The 17,001-nt window shown below is 50.6% G+C and overlaps 1 protein-coding gene across 1 annotated transcript in view; it reads left to right on the forward strand.

Annotated features, from left to right (window-relative positions):
* The window catches only part of LOC142483162 (unconventional myosin-IXb-like), a 92,109-nt gene that overhangs the window by 43,772 nt on the left and 31,336 nt on the right, over positions 1-17,001 (forward strand). The window contains exons 13-22 of the mRNA XM_075583231.1: positions 156-351; positions 1,376-1,451; positions 2,522-2,611; positions 3,643-3,756; positions 4,336-4,375; positions 5,202-5,324; positions 6,670-6,750; positions 10,535-10,645; positions 11,670-11,792; positions 12,243-12,392. Coding sequence (XP_075439346.1) covers positions 156-351; positions 1,376-1,451; positions 2,522-2,611; positions 3,643-3,756; positions 4,336-4,375; positions 5,202-5,324; positions 6,670-6,750; positions 10,535-10,645; positions 11,670-11,792; positions 12,243-12,392 — 1,104 coding nt within the window. The remainder of the gene's footprint in view (positions 1-155; positions 352-1,375; positions 1,452-2,521; positions 2,612-3,642; positions 3,757-4,335; positions 4,376-5,201; positions 5,325-6,669; positions 6,751-10,534; positions 10,646-11,669; positions 11,793-12,242; positions 12,393-17,001) is intronic.

Consider the following 17,001-nt stretch of genomic DNA (forward strand, 5'->3'; position numbering starts at 1 on the left):
CCTTTCCAAGTAAGGGTTAATCTGCCTTCACCATAAAACATGTCGCTATCCTTAGTTGACATTCGCCAGAGAGACTGACCCTTGAAGGAATTGTTCTCTTTCTGAGATCAGCTCTCTAACCACTACACCACCGCTCCTGCGTCTTTCTGCTGCAGGATTTCCGGGAGAAGAACACGGATTACATGAGACCGGACATCGTTGCTCTCCTGCGGAGCAGTGACAGCGCATACATCCGAGAGCTGATTGGGATGGATCCTGTGTCTGTTTTCCGCTGGTCCGTCTTGCGGGCGGCGATCCGGGCGATGGCCGTGCTTAATGAGGCCGGGAGGCAGCGGGCAGAGAGAACAGCTGGTATGACCGTTTCAATAGGTCATTGGTCACTATGTCAGTCTTTTGTGGAAGGGACAGAAGGTGTGATCTGTGGTTCCATTCTGTTTGTGTCCCTGTCACCATGGGGGGAAAGTGACACTTCATGAGGCATAGGTCACTTCTGTCACTGAGATGGGAGGGGAAGACGGCATGGGGGTCCCTTCTGTCTGTCCCTGTCATCCTGCGGTGGGAGGTTCAGAGTGGTTGAGTTATAGGTGCCTTCTGTCTGTCACACTGCAGGGATGGGACAGACTCGTGTTCTCTTCTGTCAGTCATCTTGCAGTGAGACTGCATAGGCCGTTGTGCCTGTGGGACCCTGCAGGTGAGTGACAGATTCTGGGTTTCCATCTGTCCCTGCCTTTGGGTTAATAGTTTGTTCTTCCTGCTGCAGGTTGACACGCAGAAGGAACCTACCTCCCATCTAGTATGTCCCTTACCATAGACAAGACAAAACAAAGAACAGCGCACAACGCTCATCGTGATACCAGTGTTATATTCTGTGCCTGTTTTCCACTTGCTTTATGTACGCAAAACCTTGAACCATTTTTATTATAAAATTGTACTTATATATTTCACGATGAGCATTGTGTGCTGTTCTTTGTTTTGTCTTGTCTAGTTACCCAGGGTCTTGGGCTACCCTTTGTGCAGCAGCAGACGCTCCATTTATTTGACTGGCAACACAGTTATTATATGACACTCACTTGGGTCTATAGTGGTGTTATTTAATCACTATCATATCACAATTATTAATTCATTTTAGTTGCGCACTTGTATTGTTATTCTTTGTCCCTTACCATATCTGCAATCATCAAACACTTTCACTGCCAGAGGTAGCCAGCAATGGTGATCTGCAAAGGGTTAATGGGTGCAAAGATACAGCCCGGCTTGTTAAACTTATTCCTGGTCTCTTCAGGTAGCCAGCAATGGTGATCTGCAAAGGGTTAATGGGTGCAAAGATACAGCCCGGCTTGTTAAACTTATTCCTGGTCTCTTCCTTCACACGCAGGCGTGGTACGAAAAGGGGCCAGAGTCCCACTAGGTGAGCTACAGAGATCGAACACCCCCATGGAGAAAGTTTACCGGTGAGAAGGCGTTAATATTTGTTCCCCCTCTGCAGCTGGAGAGACCTGTGTCACATGTAAATGCATTGTAACAAAGGAAATAAAAGTGTGTGTGTGTGTGTGTGTGTGTGTGTGTGTGTGTGTGTGTTGCACTTTGAATATATTTCCAGCGCTCTGTTTATATTCCGTTTTTTATTAAGTCTTTTCAAATGTTTGAATTACATTGATCACATTCCTGTTGCTTCTGTGATGAGAAACTTTTAATAGTGGTTAAAAGCTTCTTTATTTATCCTAAAATATAAGGGGTATTAAACAAGCTACAGCAGTGTTACAGGCCCGGGAACTAAAAGGACCTTAAAAGGTTCACGATAAGGTGTGGGTGTGTGTGTTTTAAAATGGGATTTATATGGATTACAGGGTTTGCAATCCATGTTGGTTTGCACAACACAACATTTGGAAACCAGCCTTGCAATGCCATTATTTCCTTTAAATGTAACCTGACTTAAAGCAAAGATTTGCCTGTTTCTTTGCAAATTAAGAACTTTATTATCTACGGGAAGTTTGTCAATCAAGTGTTTACTCAACCTCTAGCCCAGGGGCTCCAGTCCTCAAGCCCCCACCCCCCAACATGTCAGATTTTCAGGATGTTCCTGGGGGGGGGGATTGCGGACTGGAGTTGAGTGCCCCTGCCCTAGCCCACCCTGTCCGTGTTAGGGCCTATAAGGGGGGGGGGGGGGAGTTTTTTGCCTGTGCAATCTCCTGTTCTGCACATATCACACAGAATGGAGCAGCCAGACAAAATCGCCCCCCTCCTAAGTCTCCGCTCCCCGTGTTTACAAACCAAGTCTAATTTTAAAATAACTTGAAAAAATAGTTCTGGGCTTCTGATTTCTGTAATAACGACACCAGTCACCCAGATGTGACCCTTTAAACCTTTCACTGGTTCAACTGGCCCGTTCACCCCATCGCTGCCAGAGCCAAGCAATGCATTGCGGATCCCCCTGGCAGCGTAAGCGTGAATATACTTTCACCAGAACACTCTTATTTTTCCGCTTCCCTCTCCGGGGGCCGTCTTCCCCTCCCCCTCACAGCCGTTCTCTGCTGGATTTCTCCTTTGAATGCTCCTCGGATTACGATATCGATGTATTTGAAGACATCATAGATAGTTATGAGAGTAAAAAGTAAGTGGGAGGGAGTGGCGGGTGTCACCACCCAGGGGAGAGAGGGGAGACCCCCACGCTCGCCATGTGACAGTTACACACACACACACACACTTGAATCCATTTACCTCCATGATACCATTTCAAAGTGGTTCCCCTACTCCTGCGAGCAGCTATATTTTGGATAAAGGGCCATGTTTACTAAGCGTTGTTGCTTCCATGCTGTTAGACAACTTTACACCCCATTTAGGGCCATAATTACTAAACGCGACTGGCAGATGTCCTAACCCGTTGAGTGTCACGACCCCTCCGGCACTGGCGATCACATGATCGTTCTGTCACTGATGACGGCAGAAAGCCGTTCAACTTCTTCATAGATCCCGTTCAGCGCAGAAACGGGCAGTAACATTCTGACTACATTATCTAAATCTGCCCCATTTAAATTAATTTCTTTTAAATGGAGGGGGCGGGGGGATCCCCTAGTGTTCAAAAAACATGATTTCTCATCTCAAGTTACCATGACAACCCTTAGTCTTCCCTAGGCTCTGGGAGAGCTTCATTTTAACCGCGCTTCGTTTTGCAAATGGTTTATAACTCCTGAACGAAGCATCAGATTTCAAAATAAAAACTGCATTGGAAAGGGCGAGAGGAGCTCTGTTGAAGCAGAGAGAATAAAAATGAACAATGCGGACTGCTGCTTTAAGGAGTAGCACTGCTTAGTAAATATGGGCCAAAGTCTCCAGCACTGAGATGCAGATTATATCCAGGCTGGTCAGTCCTTGTATGTGGGATCAGCGTGGGTGCTGTCACATGGTAAGTGCTGGCAGTGTCATCGCCACACTCGCTCCTCTGAGTAAGGGAAACTGCATGCTGTAGGAAGGGCTATAACATGAACTCTCAATGCATGCCCCCCCATCAACATCAACTGCTTATAATACTTGTTATTTTCTTGACTGCGGTGTGTGTGTGTGTTTGTGTATCGGTGGTTGTACCCCTTGCTTGGGTGAGGTTTATAACGTGTCTCTCTGCCTCTCACCCCCTGGTGCTGTCAGGGGGCTGCATGCTCAGTTGGTCAGCAGCATTAAAGGCCTCTCGTGGCAGGGGGAGGACCCAGCAGAGCTGCTCCGGTCCCTTACCCTGCGTCAGCACTCCCGCCTCCAGCCCCTGTGAGTGTGTGAGGGAGTCGCTGGGTCTGACTGACCCCCCCCGGAGCCGGGAGGGTCAGCAATAAAGCCATGTGCTGCAGCATAGGGGTTCAGTGCCGCAAAAGCTATTGGGATCTGCTTTGTGTGACCTACTAAAAGGGGATTATCAGCCCATGAAAGAAATGGCATACATACATACATACTAACAAAAGACAACTTGCCTGGGTGCTATGTATATAAATGTGTGTGTGTTTGAGCATTCTTTTACACGTGTGCACATGTACTATCTATGTTTACAAACACACACAACGGAGTCTCACTCCTGTCTCGATGGTCTCTGCTGCCCCCTGCCTGCTAATATGCTGTAATGCTGCCTGTGATACACGCAGTGCAGTGTGTGACCTGCACGCACTGACCAGACCAGAGCTAATCACCGTAATTGCTTGCAGAGGCCGCTGCCAAACTAACCGAATGCAACACCTAACTGGGAAGTAATAGGTGACAGCGACTAACTGCAACTAAAGTGCTAACTAAACACACTAACAGTTATTTGGAGGTAGGCTCAGCTTCTAACACTATTATCCTTTAATATCTCAACAGGAAAAGTAAAGGTATCCGCCAAAAGCAGCTCATTCCCAAGGTAATAACACCTCTGTGCATGAAATCCTGCTCTCAAGGAGCTACAACATGTCTTGTGGATCCTGACTAACGAGTCTTGTGATGTTTGATGTAGCCGTTAGCCGGGGCATGGAAGAAAACTTGAGTCTTCCTTGAGACAGGGACCCCTCTACGTTTTAGGAAAGGGGAGTGGTTTACGCCCCATCTGCTGATCGCTGGCCCATTCACACGTCTCTTTGTAACGTGGTAACTGTCGCGGAGTCCCACACTTATTTCTTCGTATTTTGGTTAAGCAATTTGTCTAGAGACCTTTATTGCAACAGCTATTAGTAAGGGGGCATTTAATACAAATCAGAACATTGCTGTCTTAGTTAACACAAAGGCACTAACATATATGCCCCCATCAGTCTACTTCATACTCAAAAGAAAGGCGTACATACAAATTTTGCAATGTCTGCCCATATGACTTAATCAGGCATTTATTTCTACATAATTACCAATTCTATTTTGCAAACTAACAAAAGGAAAGATATGATGTATGGCACACTCACAGCTACATCCTTCCCTCGCCTAACTACTCAAAGGGGGTTTAACAGATAAGAAGAAAAGCAAGAAAGCAAGGGGCCCTTCCCTAACGAAGGAACAACAGATCATCGTTTTAGTAAGCTGAAAGAGTTCAGAGAAAAAAATTCATTCATATACATGCCATTACCCTGTTGCCTATAGTACACTGTAACACAAATCATGATATTCTTTATAGCTATGGAAAAACAAAAGTCAGGTTATAGGTATACATAGAAAATACTGGGAAAATATTATACTTCTATATATCTTCCGTTTCTAAACAGAACCTGCTGGACTCGCAGTCTCTGAAGCTGATTGTGAGTTTGACACTTCATGATCGCACAACCAAGTCCTTGCTCCACCTGCACAAGAAGAAGAAGCCACCGAGTATCGGCGCCCAGTTTCAGGTGCGTCTCCCCCACCCCAGGAATCCATTGTCTATCTCGCTAAATGTGCACAGGACTTTTAAACGTTAGAATACAGTCAGGAGTGATCAATACATGCAGTGTGAGCAGCACGATATCGGCACACGTCCTGACCGCCAATAATGCATCGCACACGGCAATTCATTACACAGCACACGTCCTGACCTCCGTACTGCATCGCACACGGCAATTCATTACACACCACACATCCTGACCTCCAATACTGCATCGCACACGGCAATTCATTACACAGCACACGTCCTGAACGCCGTACTGTATCGCACACGGCAATTCATTACACAGCACACGTCCTGAACGCCGTACTGTATCGCATACGGCAATTCATTACACAGCACACGTCCTGAACGCCGTACTGTATCGCACACGGCAATTCATTACACAGCACACATCCTGACCTCCGTACTGTATCGTACACTGCAATTCATTACACAACACACATCCTGACCTCCGTACTGTATCGTACACTGCAATTCATTACACAACACACATCCTGACCTCCGTACTATATCGCACACTGCAATTCATTACACAAGCATCCTGACCTCCGTACTGCATCGCACACAGCAATTCATTACACAACACACATCCTGACCTCCGTACTGCATCGCACACTGCAATTCATTACACAACACACATCCTGACCTCCGTACTGCATCGCACACTGCAATTCATTACACAACACACATCCTGACCTTCGTACTGCATCGCATACTGCAATTCATTACACAGCACACATCCTGACCTCTGTACTGCATCGCACACGGCAATTCATTACACAGCACACGTCCTGACCTCCGTACTGTATCGTACACTGCAATTCATTACACAACACACATCCTGACCTCCGTACTGTATCGCACACTGCAATTCATTACACAAGCATCCTGACCTCCGTACTGCATCGCACACAGCAATTCATTACACAGCACACGTCCTGACCTCCGTACGGCATCGCGCACTGCAATTCATTACACAACGCACGTCCTGACCTCCGTACTGTATTGCACGCTGCAATTCATTACACAACACACGTCCTGACCTCCGTACTGCATCGCACACTGCAATTCGTTAATATAGCGATGCATATCCTGTGTGGAGATCTCCCACTTCAGAGGTTGCCCCATTACTTCAAGGCCGCCCCTTCCCCATGACTCTTTTTCTCTATACAGAATGTTATGCCCTAGACACGCAGGCAAACATTGGGACTGAACATTTAGGTTCTTGCCCTTTGTAAGATAGCATGACGCTGACATATAGTGTAGCTCAGTACCAGCCACGTGAGTGACAAAGGGCCGATCTCTTCCAGACATCACTTAACAAGCTCCTGGAGACACTGGGAAAAGCTGAACCTTTCTTCATCCGATGCATCCGATCTAACGCAGAGAAGGTACCTGGCCGTCCTCACCTGTGTTATCAGGGAAATGTCATCTAAATGGGCACATGGCAGACCGAGAAATGTTCACAAATTATCAATGTAATTAGGTTTCTTTTAAAAATGGTCACTCGCCATGTAACATTTTTACTTGTTACCTCTGAAAGAACGAAGACTATTTCTTTTCCCCCATAGGGCGCTGTGTAATTGAATAGTTTTTTGGTGCTTTCCCTTTATCAGTTAGGTGGCTGAAAAAGTTTGCCCGTGTGTACAGAAGTTTGCACACAGCCTCACCACCAACCTTTCACATGTTAGAAAATTAGATTTATAGTTTTAATTGTGTGTGTGTGTGTGTGTGTGTGTTTTTTCAAAAAAATTATATATAATATATCATACAGTTTGGGAAAACCAGACGTTGTTTCCCTGAGGCGTTGGTGTGTCTGCGCTCTCATGGGGAATCCTCCCTTCCTGGCTTCAGAAGTCTGGCTGAGATCTCTGCGTGCTCCTAACATGCTATGACACGCAGTCCCTGCGCAGCGTGCTCTGTTCTCTGCGTGCTCCTAACATGCTATGACACGCAGTCCCTGAGCAGCGCGCTCTGTTCTCTGCGTGCTCCTAACATGCTATGACACGCAGTCCCTGAGCAGTGGGTTCTGTTCTCTGCGTGCTCCTAACATGCTATGACATGCAGTCCCTGCGCAGCGTGCTCTGTTCTCTGCGTGCTCCTAACATGCTATGACACGCAGTCCCTGAGCAGCGCGCTCTGTTCTCTGCGTGCTCCTAACATGCTATGACACGCAGTCCATGAGCAGCGTGCTCCTAACATGCTATGACACGCAGTCCCTGAGCAGCGCGCTCTGTTCTCTGCGTGCTCCTAACATGCTATGACACGCAGTCCCTGAGCAGCGGGTTCTGTTCTCTGCGTGCTCCTAACATGCTATGACACGCAGTCCCTGAGCAGCGGGCTCTGTTCTCTGCGTGCTCCTAACATGCTATGACACGCAGTCCATGAGCAGCGTGCTCCTAACATGCTATGACATGCAGTCCCTGAGCAGCGCGCTCTGTTCTCTGCGTTCTCCTAACATGCTATGACACGCAGTCCCTGAGCAGCGGGTTCTGTTCTCTGCGTGCTCCTAACATGCTATGACACGCAGTCCCTGAGCAGCGGGTTCTGTTCTCTGCGTGCTCCTAACATGCTATGACACACAGTCCCTGAGCAGCGGGTTCTGTTCTCTGCGTGCTCCTAACATGCTATGACACGCAGTCCCTGAGCAGCGGATTCTGTTCTCTGCATGCTCCTAACATGCTATGACACGCAGTCCCTGAGCAGCGGGTTCTGTTCTCTGCGTGCTCCTAACATGCTATGACACGCAGTCCCTGAGCAGCGCGCTCTGTTCTCTGCGTGCTCCTAACATGCTATGACACGCAGTCCATGAGCAGCGTGCTCCTAACATGCTATGACACGCAGTCCCTGAGCAGCGCGCTCTGTTCTCTGCGTGCTCCTAACATGCTATGACACGCAGTCCCTGAGCAGCGGGTTCTGTTCTCTGCGTGCTCCTAACATGCTATGACACGCAGTCCCTGAGCAGCGGGTTCTGTTCTCTGCGTGCTCCTAACATGCTATGACACGCAGTCCCTGAGCAGCGGGTTCTGTTCTCTGCGTGCTCCTAACATGCTATGACACGCAGTCCCTGAGCAGCGTGCTCTGTTCTCTGCGTGCTCCTAACATGCTATGACACGCAGTCCCTGAGCAGCGCGCTCTGTTCTCTGCGTGCTCCTAACATGCTATGACACGCAGTCCCTGAGCAGCGCGCTCTGTTCTCTGCGTGCTCCTAACATGCTATGACACGCAGTCCCTGAGCAGCGGGTTCTGTTCTCTGCGTGCTCCTAACATGCTATGACACGCAGTCCCTGAGCAGCGGGTTCTGTTCTCTGCGTGCTCCTAACATGCTATGACACGCAGTCCCTGAGCAGCGGGCTCTGTTCTCTGCGTGCTCCTAACATGCTATGACACGCAGTCCCTGAGCAGCGGGTTCTGTTCTCTGCGTGCTCCTAACATGCTATGACACGCAGTCCCTGAGCAGCGGGTTCTGTTCTCTGCGTGCTCCTAACATGCTATGACACGCAGTCCCTGAGCAGCGGGCTCTGTTCTCTGCGTGCTCCTAACATGCTATGACACGCAGTCCCTGAGCAGCGGGTTCTGTTCTCTGCGTGCTCCTAACATGCTATGACACGCAGTCCCTGAGCAGCGGGTTCTGTTCTCTGCGTGCTCCTAACATGCTATGACACGCAGTCCATGAGCAGCGTGCTCCTAACATGCTATGACACGCAGTCCCTGAGCAGCGCGCTCTGTTCTCTGCGTGCTCCTAACATGCTATGACACGCAGTCCCTGAGCAGCGGGCTCTGTTCTCTGCGTGCTCCTAACATGGCGGTCCCTGAGCAGCGGGCTCTGTTCTCTGCGTGCTCCTAACATGGCGGTCCCTGAGCAGCGCGCTCTGTTCTCTGCGTGCTCCTAACATGGCGGTCCCTGAGCAGCGCGCTCTGTTCTCTGCGTGCTCCTAACATGGCGGTCCCTGAGCAGCGCGCTCTGTTCTCTGCGTGCTCCTAACATGGCGGTCCCTGAGCAGCGCGCTCTGTTCTCTGCGTGCTCCTAACATGGCGGTCCCTGAGCAGCGCGCTCTGTTCTCTGCGTGCTCCTAACATGGCGGTCCCTGAGCAGCGCGCTCTGTTCTCTGCGTGCTCCTAACATGGCGGTCCCTGAGCAGCGCGCTCTGTTCTCTGCGTGCTCCTAACATGGCGGTCCCTGAGCAGCGGGCTCTGTTCTCTGCGTGCTCCTAACATGGCGGTCCCTGAGCAGCGGGCTCTGTTCTCTGCGTGCTCCTAACATGGCGGTCCCTGAGCAGCGCGCTCTGTTCTCTGCGTGCTCCTAACATGGCGGTCCCTGAGCAGCGGGCTCTGTTCTCTGCGTGCTCCTAACATGGCGGTCCCTGAGCAGCGCGCTCTGTTCTCTGCGTGCTCCTAACATGGCGGTCCCTGAGCAGCGCGCTCTGTTCTCTGCGTGCTCCTAACATGGCGGTCCCTGAGCAGCGCGCTCTGTTCTCTGCGTGCTCCTAACATGGCGGTCCCTGAGCAGCGCGCTCTGTTCTCTGCGTGCTCCTAACATGGCGGTCCCTGAGCAGCGCGCTCTGTTCTCTGCGTGCTCCTAACATGGCGGTCCCTGAGCAGTGCGCTCTGTTCTCTGCGTGCTCCTAACATGGCGGTCCCTGAGCAGCGCGCTCTGTTCTCTGCGTGCTCCTAACATGGCGGTCCCTGAGCAGCGTGCTCTGTTCTCTGCGTGCTCCTAACATGGCGGTCCCTGAGCAGCGGGCTCTGTTCTCTGCGTGCTCCTAACATGGCGGTCCCTGAGCAGCGGGCTCTGTTCTCTGCGTGCTCCTAACATGGCGGTCCCTGAGCAGCGCGCTCTGTTCTCTGCGTGCTCCTAACATGGCGGTCCCTGAGCAGCGCGCTCTGTTCTCTGCGTGCTCCTAACATGGCGGTCCCTGAGCAGCGCGCTCTGTTCTCTGCGTGCTCCTAACATGGCGGTCCCTGAGCAGCGCGCTCTGTTCTCTGCGTGCTCCTAACATGGCGGTCCCTGAGCAGCGCACTCTGTTCTCTGCGTGCTCCTAACATGGCGGTCCCTGAGCAGCGCGCTCTGTTCTCTGCGTGCTCCTAACATGGCGGTCCCTGAGCAGCGCGCTCTGTTCTCTGCGTGCTCCTAACATGGCGGTCCCTGAGCAGCGCACTCTGTTTTCTCTTCAGATGGAGATGAAGTTCGATGAAAGTCTGGTCCTTCAGCAGCTTCGATACACGGGGATGTTGGAAACCGTGCGGATCCGGAGGTCTGGTTACAGTGCCAAGTACACCTTCCAGGTACTGTGCGGTTCCAAGCGCCTGTGTTGGACTCTTCCCAAACAGTACAATGCTGTCTGCTTTCACCTCTAGTTTTCTCTTTGCCCCCTCTTTTTTTTTTTTCTTTTTTTTTTTTTTTGTAAATTGGGTTTTATTCCTTAAAAATTAGCCCAAAGCCTAAATGAATACGGCTACTAATCCCCTCTTGCTGGAGTTCAGAGATCCTTATCAAAGCAGCTGAGGATGGGGTGGGATTTCTGATGAGACTCTTTGCAGTCTGTATGGCAAACACCATTGTGCTGCCTACTGGGTTAGAGCAAGTGAGAATAACCAGCAGGAGTTGTGCCATGTAGACGCTAGCGCAGGCCTTGGTCCTTTTAAAATAAAAAGGACACCCAAAGTGGTGTTAATCTGTTTTAAAGGGTATCACTTCCAAGATGGGTCATTGGGGAGAGGGTGGGGGTTTGAGTCCCGGGAGGCACGGTGCCGTCACCGATGACGTTCCACTTCCTTATAGATCGCGTTGGAACACAATCTCCCCTAGAAAAACGAGAGGGACGCTAGTAACGTACCGACTATTACGTCGTGAGGCCGCCAGAGCGCCGGGCCCCGTGACGCAGGAGCGATGTCTAAAGGGCACCCAAAGGGTTAAACGCTGCACAATAGAGGAACATGTCAATGTACCTCGCTTCCTTAGTCCCAACCAATGTTAGAGTGAAACTGCTGCACTTTGTTTTGGTTCCCGTGTCCCAGGGGTCCTATGGCATTTTAGCATTTTTACCGTGGCTAATGATGACCCTGTAATTACTTTACAACCACGAATCCAGCGCGTTTCTAAAGGTTATAATAAAACCCCGTCCAAAGGGTTTCGTTACCATTGAAAAATGTAATGGAGGAAAAAAAACAAAACCTGCAAAAATACCGGTTATTTAGTAGACTGGTCTCCGGCAACATATCCTAATTAACTCCTATCCCTGCCGGCAGGGCCTTGCCACGCTTTTGCTCTGACGAGGGGTTTAACCGCGCTGTTCGGTCTGCTCCCCAGGACTTCGCTAATCAGTTCCAAGTGCTGCTCCCCAAATCCGCTGCTACGCCAAAAGACGCCATCGCAGAACTGCTGGAGAGGCTGGGCCTGCACCCGCACAATTACCAGATCGGGAAGACCAAGGTCTGACCAAAAGTTTCATTATCTTACCTTTTGCAACAGCAGTTTGTATGAGCACAGCAGCGTCGTCTGCTTTAATATTTCATTATTCCGTTTTTTTCTTTCCTCCAGCCCAGCAAATCGTCCAGGGTTTTTAGTTTATTTTTTGGATATTTTTCTATTTTTATTAATACATTTAATACATTAATACATTTAATAAATTTTTGTTGAGGTAGGTGCTTCCAGGAATATTCAAGTGTTCATTTCTTTTAATGGGCCTGGATTCTAACTTTTAGTTGTAATAATGTGTACAAAACTTCCCAAACCTCACAGGTCTCTCATATGTTCAGAGCTTTCCAAACCTCACAGGTCTCTCCTTCACATGCACAGAGCTTCCCAAACCTCACCAGTCTCTCCTTCACATGCACAGAACTACCCAAACCTCACCAGTCTCCTCTTCCTGTGCACTGCCAGGTGTTTATGAAAGAGCCGGAGCGGCAGACACTGCAGGACACCCTGCACCAGGCGGTTATCAGGAAGATCATCCTCCTGCAGAGCTTTTTCCGGATGGCCATGGACAGGAAGGCCTTCCTGAGAATGAAACTCGCTGCTGTGAGCATACAGGTGGGATCAACACCCTAGTGTTAGCTGGATAACCGCTGCACCCTGCATAGAGCACAATCCGTGGCCTAAACCTTTCACTGTCTGGGAGCAATGCAATTAAGTGTCCAGGAGGTTAAAATGGAGCTCTCCCCAGGGCCCAGTGCTGTATAAGTTTACCATGGTAACATCCGAAGCTAGAGATTAAGGGAGACATCATTTCTAACACTTAAAACATTTTTTTTAAAGAGCAGAACCTGCTGAGGCAGCGAAATACTAACATTTATCATATTTATCCTGATCAGTCCCTAAAAAAACCTCCCTGAGAGCCTCGGTAACCACATTGGGACTCTATGGAATAGATTATACAGTCAGTTTAGTTTATATTAATGTCTGTTATTTCAGCGTTTAACGTATATACTTTCCCTAAAATAAAGTGAAGAAAATATACAGGACTTGTTGCGTTTTGGAAAGAGAGCCAAGTTGAACCTATCTGGGCTAATCATCCTACACATGACCCTGGCCTCCAGAATAGTCCCTGTGGCTGCCCGCCCGGCGGGGAAACCGCGCAGCAGGCAGAGGAGCCAGGAGCGGGAAGGCAGACACACACACTCACCGTCTGCTCTGCACAAAGCGGAAGCCCCGCCCCCGGCTTCCTCAGACCTGCTTGCGACCAATCCCCTTCATCCCGGCCGGCATTCTAAGCCCCGCCTCCTTCATTCAAACCCATGCAGCTCTTCATCCAATCCCCCGGCAGCATTCACTCACACAGAGAATACTTACCAGCAGCCGCATCCTCCTCACCGCCGCCGTAACCGGGACACATTGGCTGGGACGCAAAAATATTCATTGTGGGCCGCATCCCCCTATTCTCTCTCCCTTCCCTCCCCACCCCCATTCGCTCAATCCCCTTTATTCTCTCTCCCCCCACCCATCTCCCTCTCCCCCCCCTCCATTCTCTCCCCCCTTCCCCCATTCTCTCTCTGACCTGCACAGACACACACAGCCACTGACCTACAGACACACACACAGACCTACAGACACCAACACAGACAGACCAACAAAGACAATGACCACACACAGACACCCACACAGTCACTGCTGGCCTGCACAGACACACACAGCCACTGATACACACAGCCACAGATACACACACTCCCCCCAACACACACACACTCTCTCCTCCCCCCCACACACACACACTCTCCCCCCCCACACACACTCCCCACACCCCCCCACACACACTCTCCCCCCCCACACACACACAAACACTCTCCCCCCCCACACACACACTCTCCACCCCCCCCACACACACACTCTCACCCCACACACACACTCTCCCCCCACACACACACTCTCCACCCATACACACACTATCCCCCACACACACACTCTCCCCTCCCCACACCCTGTCCCCCCCCACACCCTCTCCCCCCCCCACACACACACTCCTCCCCACACACACTCTCTCCTCCCCACACACACTCTCCACCCCCCACACACACACACTCTTCCCCCCCACACACACACTCTTCCCCCCCACACACACACTCTCCCCCCCCCACACACACTCTCCCCCTGACACACACTCTCCCCCCGCACACACACTCTCCCCCACACACACACTCTCCCCCCACACACACTCTCTCCCCCCCCACACACACATTCTCCCTCCCCCCACACACACATTCACTCTCCATCCCCCCCCACACACATAATCTCCCCCTCCCCCCACACACATACACTCTCCCCCCCACACACACACTCTCCCCCACACACATTCTCCCCCCCACACACTCCCCCCCACACACACACTCTCCCCCCCACACACACACTCCCCCCCACACACACACTCCCCCACACACACACTCCCCGCCCCCCCATACACTCTCCCCCCCCCCACACACACACACTTTCCCTCCCCCCCACACACACACTCTCCCCCCTCCACACACACACTCTCCCCCCCCATACAAACACACTCTCCCCCCCACACACACACTCTCCCCCCACACACTCTCCCCCCCCACACACAACTTCCCCCCCCCACACACAGACTCTACCCCCACACACACACACTCCCCCCTGCACACTCCCCCCCACACACTCCCCCCCACACACACACGCTCTCCCCCACACACTATCCCCCCCACACACACTCACTCTCCCTCCTCCCCACACACACACTCTCCCTCCCCCCCACACACTCTCCCTCCCCCCCCCCCCCCACACACACTCTCCCCCCCCCCCCCACTCACACACAAAGTTGTTGGCCGCATGTGCCCGCGGGCCGCGAGTTTGACATGCTTGTTCTACGAGGACCTATACAGTGGAGAAAAAGTGGCACATAATGGAATGACAAAAATGGCTCTGAGGGAGTTCCTGACGAGCTCGGGCCTGCCAAAACTGAATAGGTTGGACAAAGAGTACCTAGGTGCAGATTCTACAATTGAGGAATTAACACAGGTCATTGAGGAGCTGAAGCCGTCAAAGGATTCGGGTCCAGGTGGCTTTTCAGGCTTCTAATATAAGAAATTCCTTAAACATCTGGCCCCGTTTGCTCCAGATGTTTAATGCAGTCTTAGCGGGGGCCTCATTCCCGGAACGGATGCTCCAAGTGTCTATCACAGTAATACACAAACCAGGTATAGATCCGCTAGATTGTAAAAGTTATAGCTAATATAACTAATACTTTTTACCCAGGAGCAGGAGGAGGGGGCCAGTCTCTGTATGAAATTCGAGCACAAACTGTTCAAGGATCTCTGCCTTGGTACGCTGTTCTGGTTGTATCCACAAGTGGTGGGCTATGGCCCAGGGTCTGTCTCTGTGTATTTGACTGTCCGGACCACTGCCGGTAGGTCTCCGGGGTGAGTCCTAGATGATCCAGAATGGCAGCCTTTAGTCTCTGATAGTCCGTGGCCTCGTCTGCCGGTAGAGCCTGGTTGGCTGCCTGCGTTTCTCCTATGAGGTTTGGAGCCAAAGTCGTTACCCAGCGACCAACTGTCCAGCCCTGGGCAGTGGCTACCCTTTTAAAAGAGAAGAGGAAAGCCTCTGGGTCTTCTGTTGGCTTTATTTTAGGCAGCATCACCAGCGATTTATTTGGAATCTATGGTCTGACTGAGACTGCACCTGGAGCCAGCATGTGGAGGAGCTTTTCTGTTTGCTGAGCCTGCTTGCTGGTGCAGGAACTGAGAAAACATTTCCTCCATTTTTTTAATGTGTGCCCTTTGGATGCATGGGCCATCCAAGATCCCACTTCGCACCACCTGTGGCAGGACGGCTTCGCAATAGGGTCAGTAGGAGTCCCAACCAGTGAGTAAGGCTTTTAACTCCAGTGGTTTATTTTCCACAATCAAATAAACATTAGGCACACTGTCCCTTTAAGGCAAACAAACCATAAAATAAAACCCTACTCCATTAGGGGACTAACTATACAGAAGGTCCCTATCTCTCCTCTGGGTAGCTAGCCTACTTCCAGGTTAAACAAGATTATGCAAATATCTGCAGTGAAAATATATAAAGTCCTTATCTGTGTTTGGGGAGCTTTGTCCCTAGAGAGTCCAAGTAATCCCTTCTGGATACTGCAACAGCAGCTTTAATTCCTCTGCAGGGTTAGGAGGCTGGTTACTAGTAGACAGGGCTGTGTCCAGCAGGCTTGTCTCAGCTTGTGGCAAACCTCTGTCTGGGGGAGCAGAACCTCCGGCGTACTTCCTGGTTTGGAAAAGTCTCTCTCCCTTCCTGCTCAGGTCTGGCATCTTATACAGCTGCCTGACAGCTACCTTAACTCAGCCCTGATGCCCAGGTATCTCTGTGTTAACCCTCTGACTGGTGGTTTCAGACGTCAGAGGTATGTTTCCCATGCATAATTGACAGCGAATGACTTCACCCTGTCACAATCATCCTCCTTCAGAGCTTTTTCAGGATGGTCATGGACAGGAAAGCCTTCCTGAGAATGAAACTCGCTGCTGTGAGCATACAGATGAGGTCAACACCCTAGTGTTAGCTGGATGACCGCTGCACCCTGCATAGAGCACAATCCGAGGCCGAGGCCTAACCCAGGGGTGCGCAAACTTAGAAGCCCCATGCTCTTCCCCACAACATTTAAATTAAATGCCGGGGGAGAGCGCGAGGCCTCTGTAAGGCTCTTACTTTGTCTCCGGCGGCTTCTTGTGGGTGCAGACAAAGCTTGCTTACCCCTGGCTTAAACCTTTCACTGTCAGGGAACAATGTGTTGCAGGCATCTCCGGCAGTGAAAGGATTAATCATACTACGTATTCAAACCTTGTTTTTTTTGTTTGTTTTGTTTTTCCCTGTATATAGTTTAAAAAATAAATTATATTAAAAAAACACGGATTGCTCTTTCCAACACGGTTTTTATTTTTAAAATCTGATGCTTTGTTCAGGAGATAGAAGCTTATGCAATATTAAGTGTCTGGGAGGTTAAAATAGAGCTCTCCCCAGGGCCCAGTGCTGTATAAAGTTTACCATGGTAACATCTGAAGCAAGAGATTAATGGAGACATAATTTCTAACTGTAGCCAGGTCCCCTCTGGCTCCCCGGTTCCCCGCCCTCTCTCCTCTTAACTCCGCTGCTGCCGTGTGGTTGCGGGTGGCGGCGAGCTCGCCAGCGGCCC

This window comes from Ascaphus truei, unplaced genomic scaffold (genome assembly GCF_040206685.1).
Source record: "Ascaphus truei isolate aAscTru1 unplaced genomic scaffold, aAscTru1.hap1 HAP1_SCAFFOLD_303, whole genome shotgun sequence".
NCBI classification, from domain to species: Eukaryota; Metazoa; Chordata; class Amphibia; order Anura; family Ascaphidae; genus Ascaphus; species Ascaphus truei.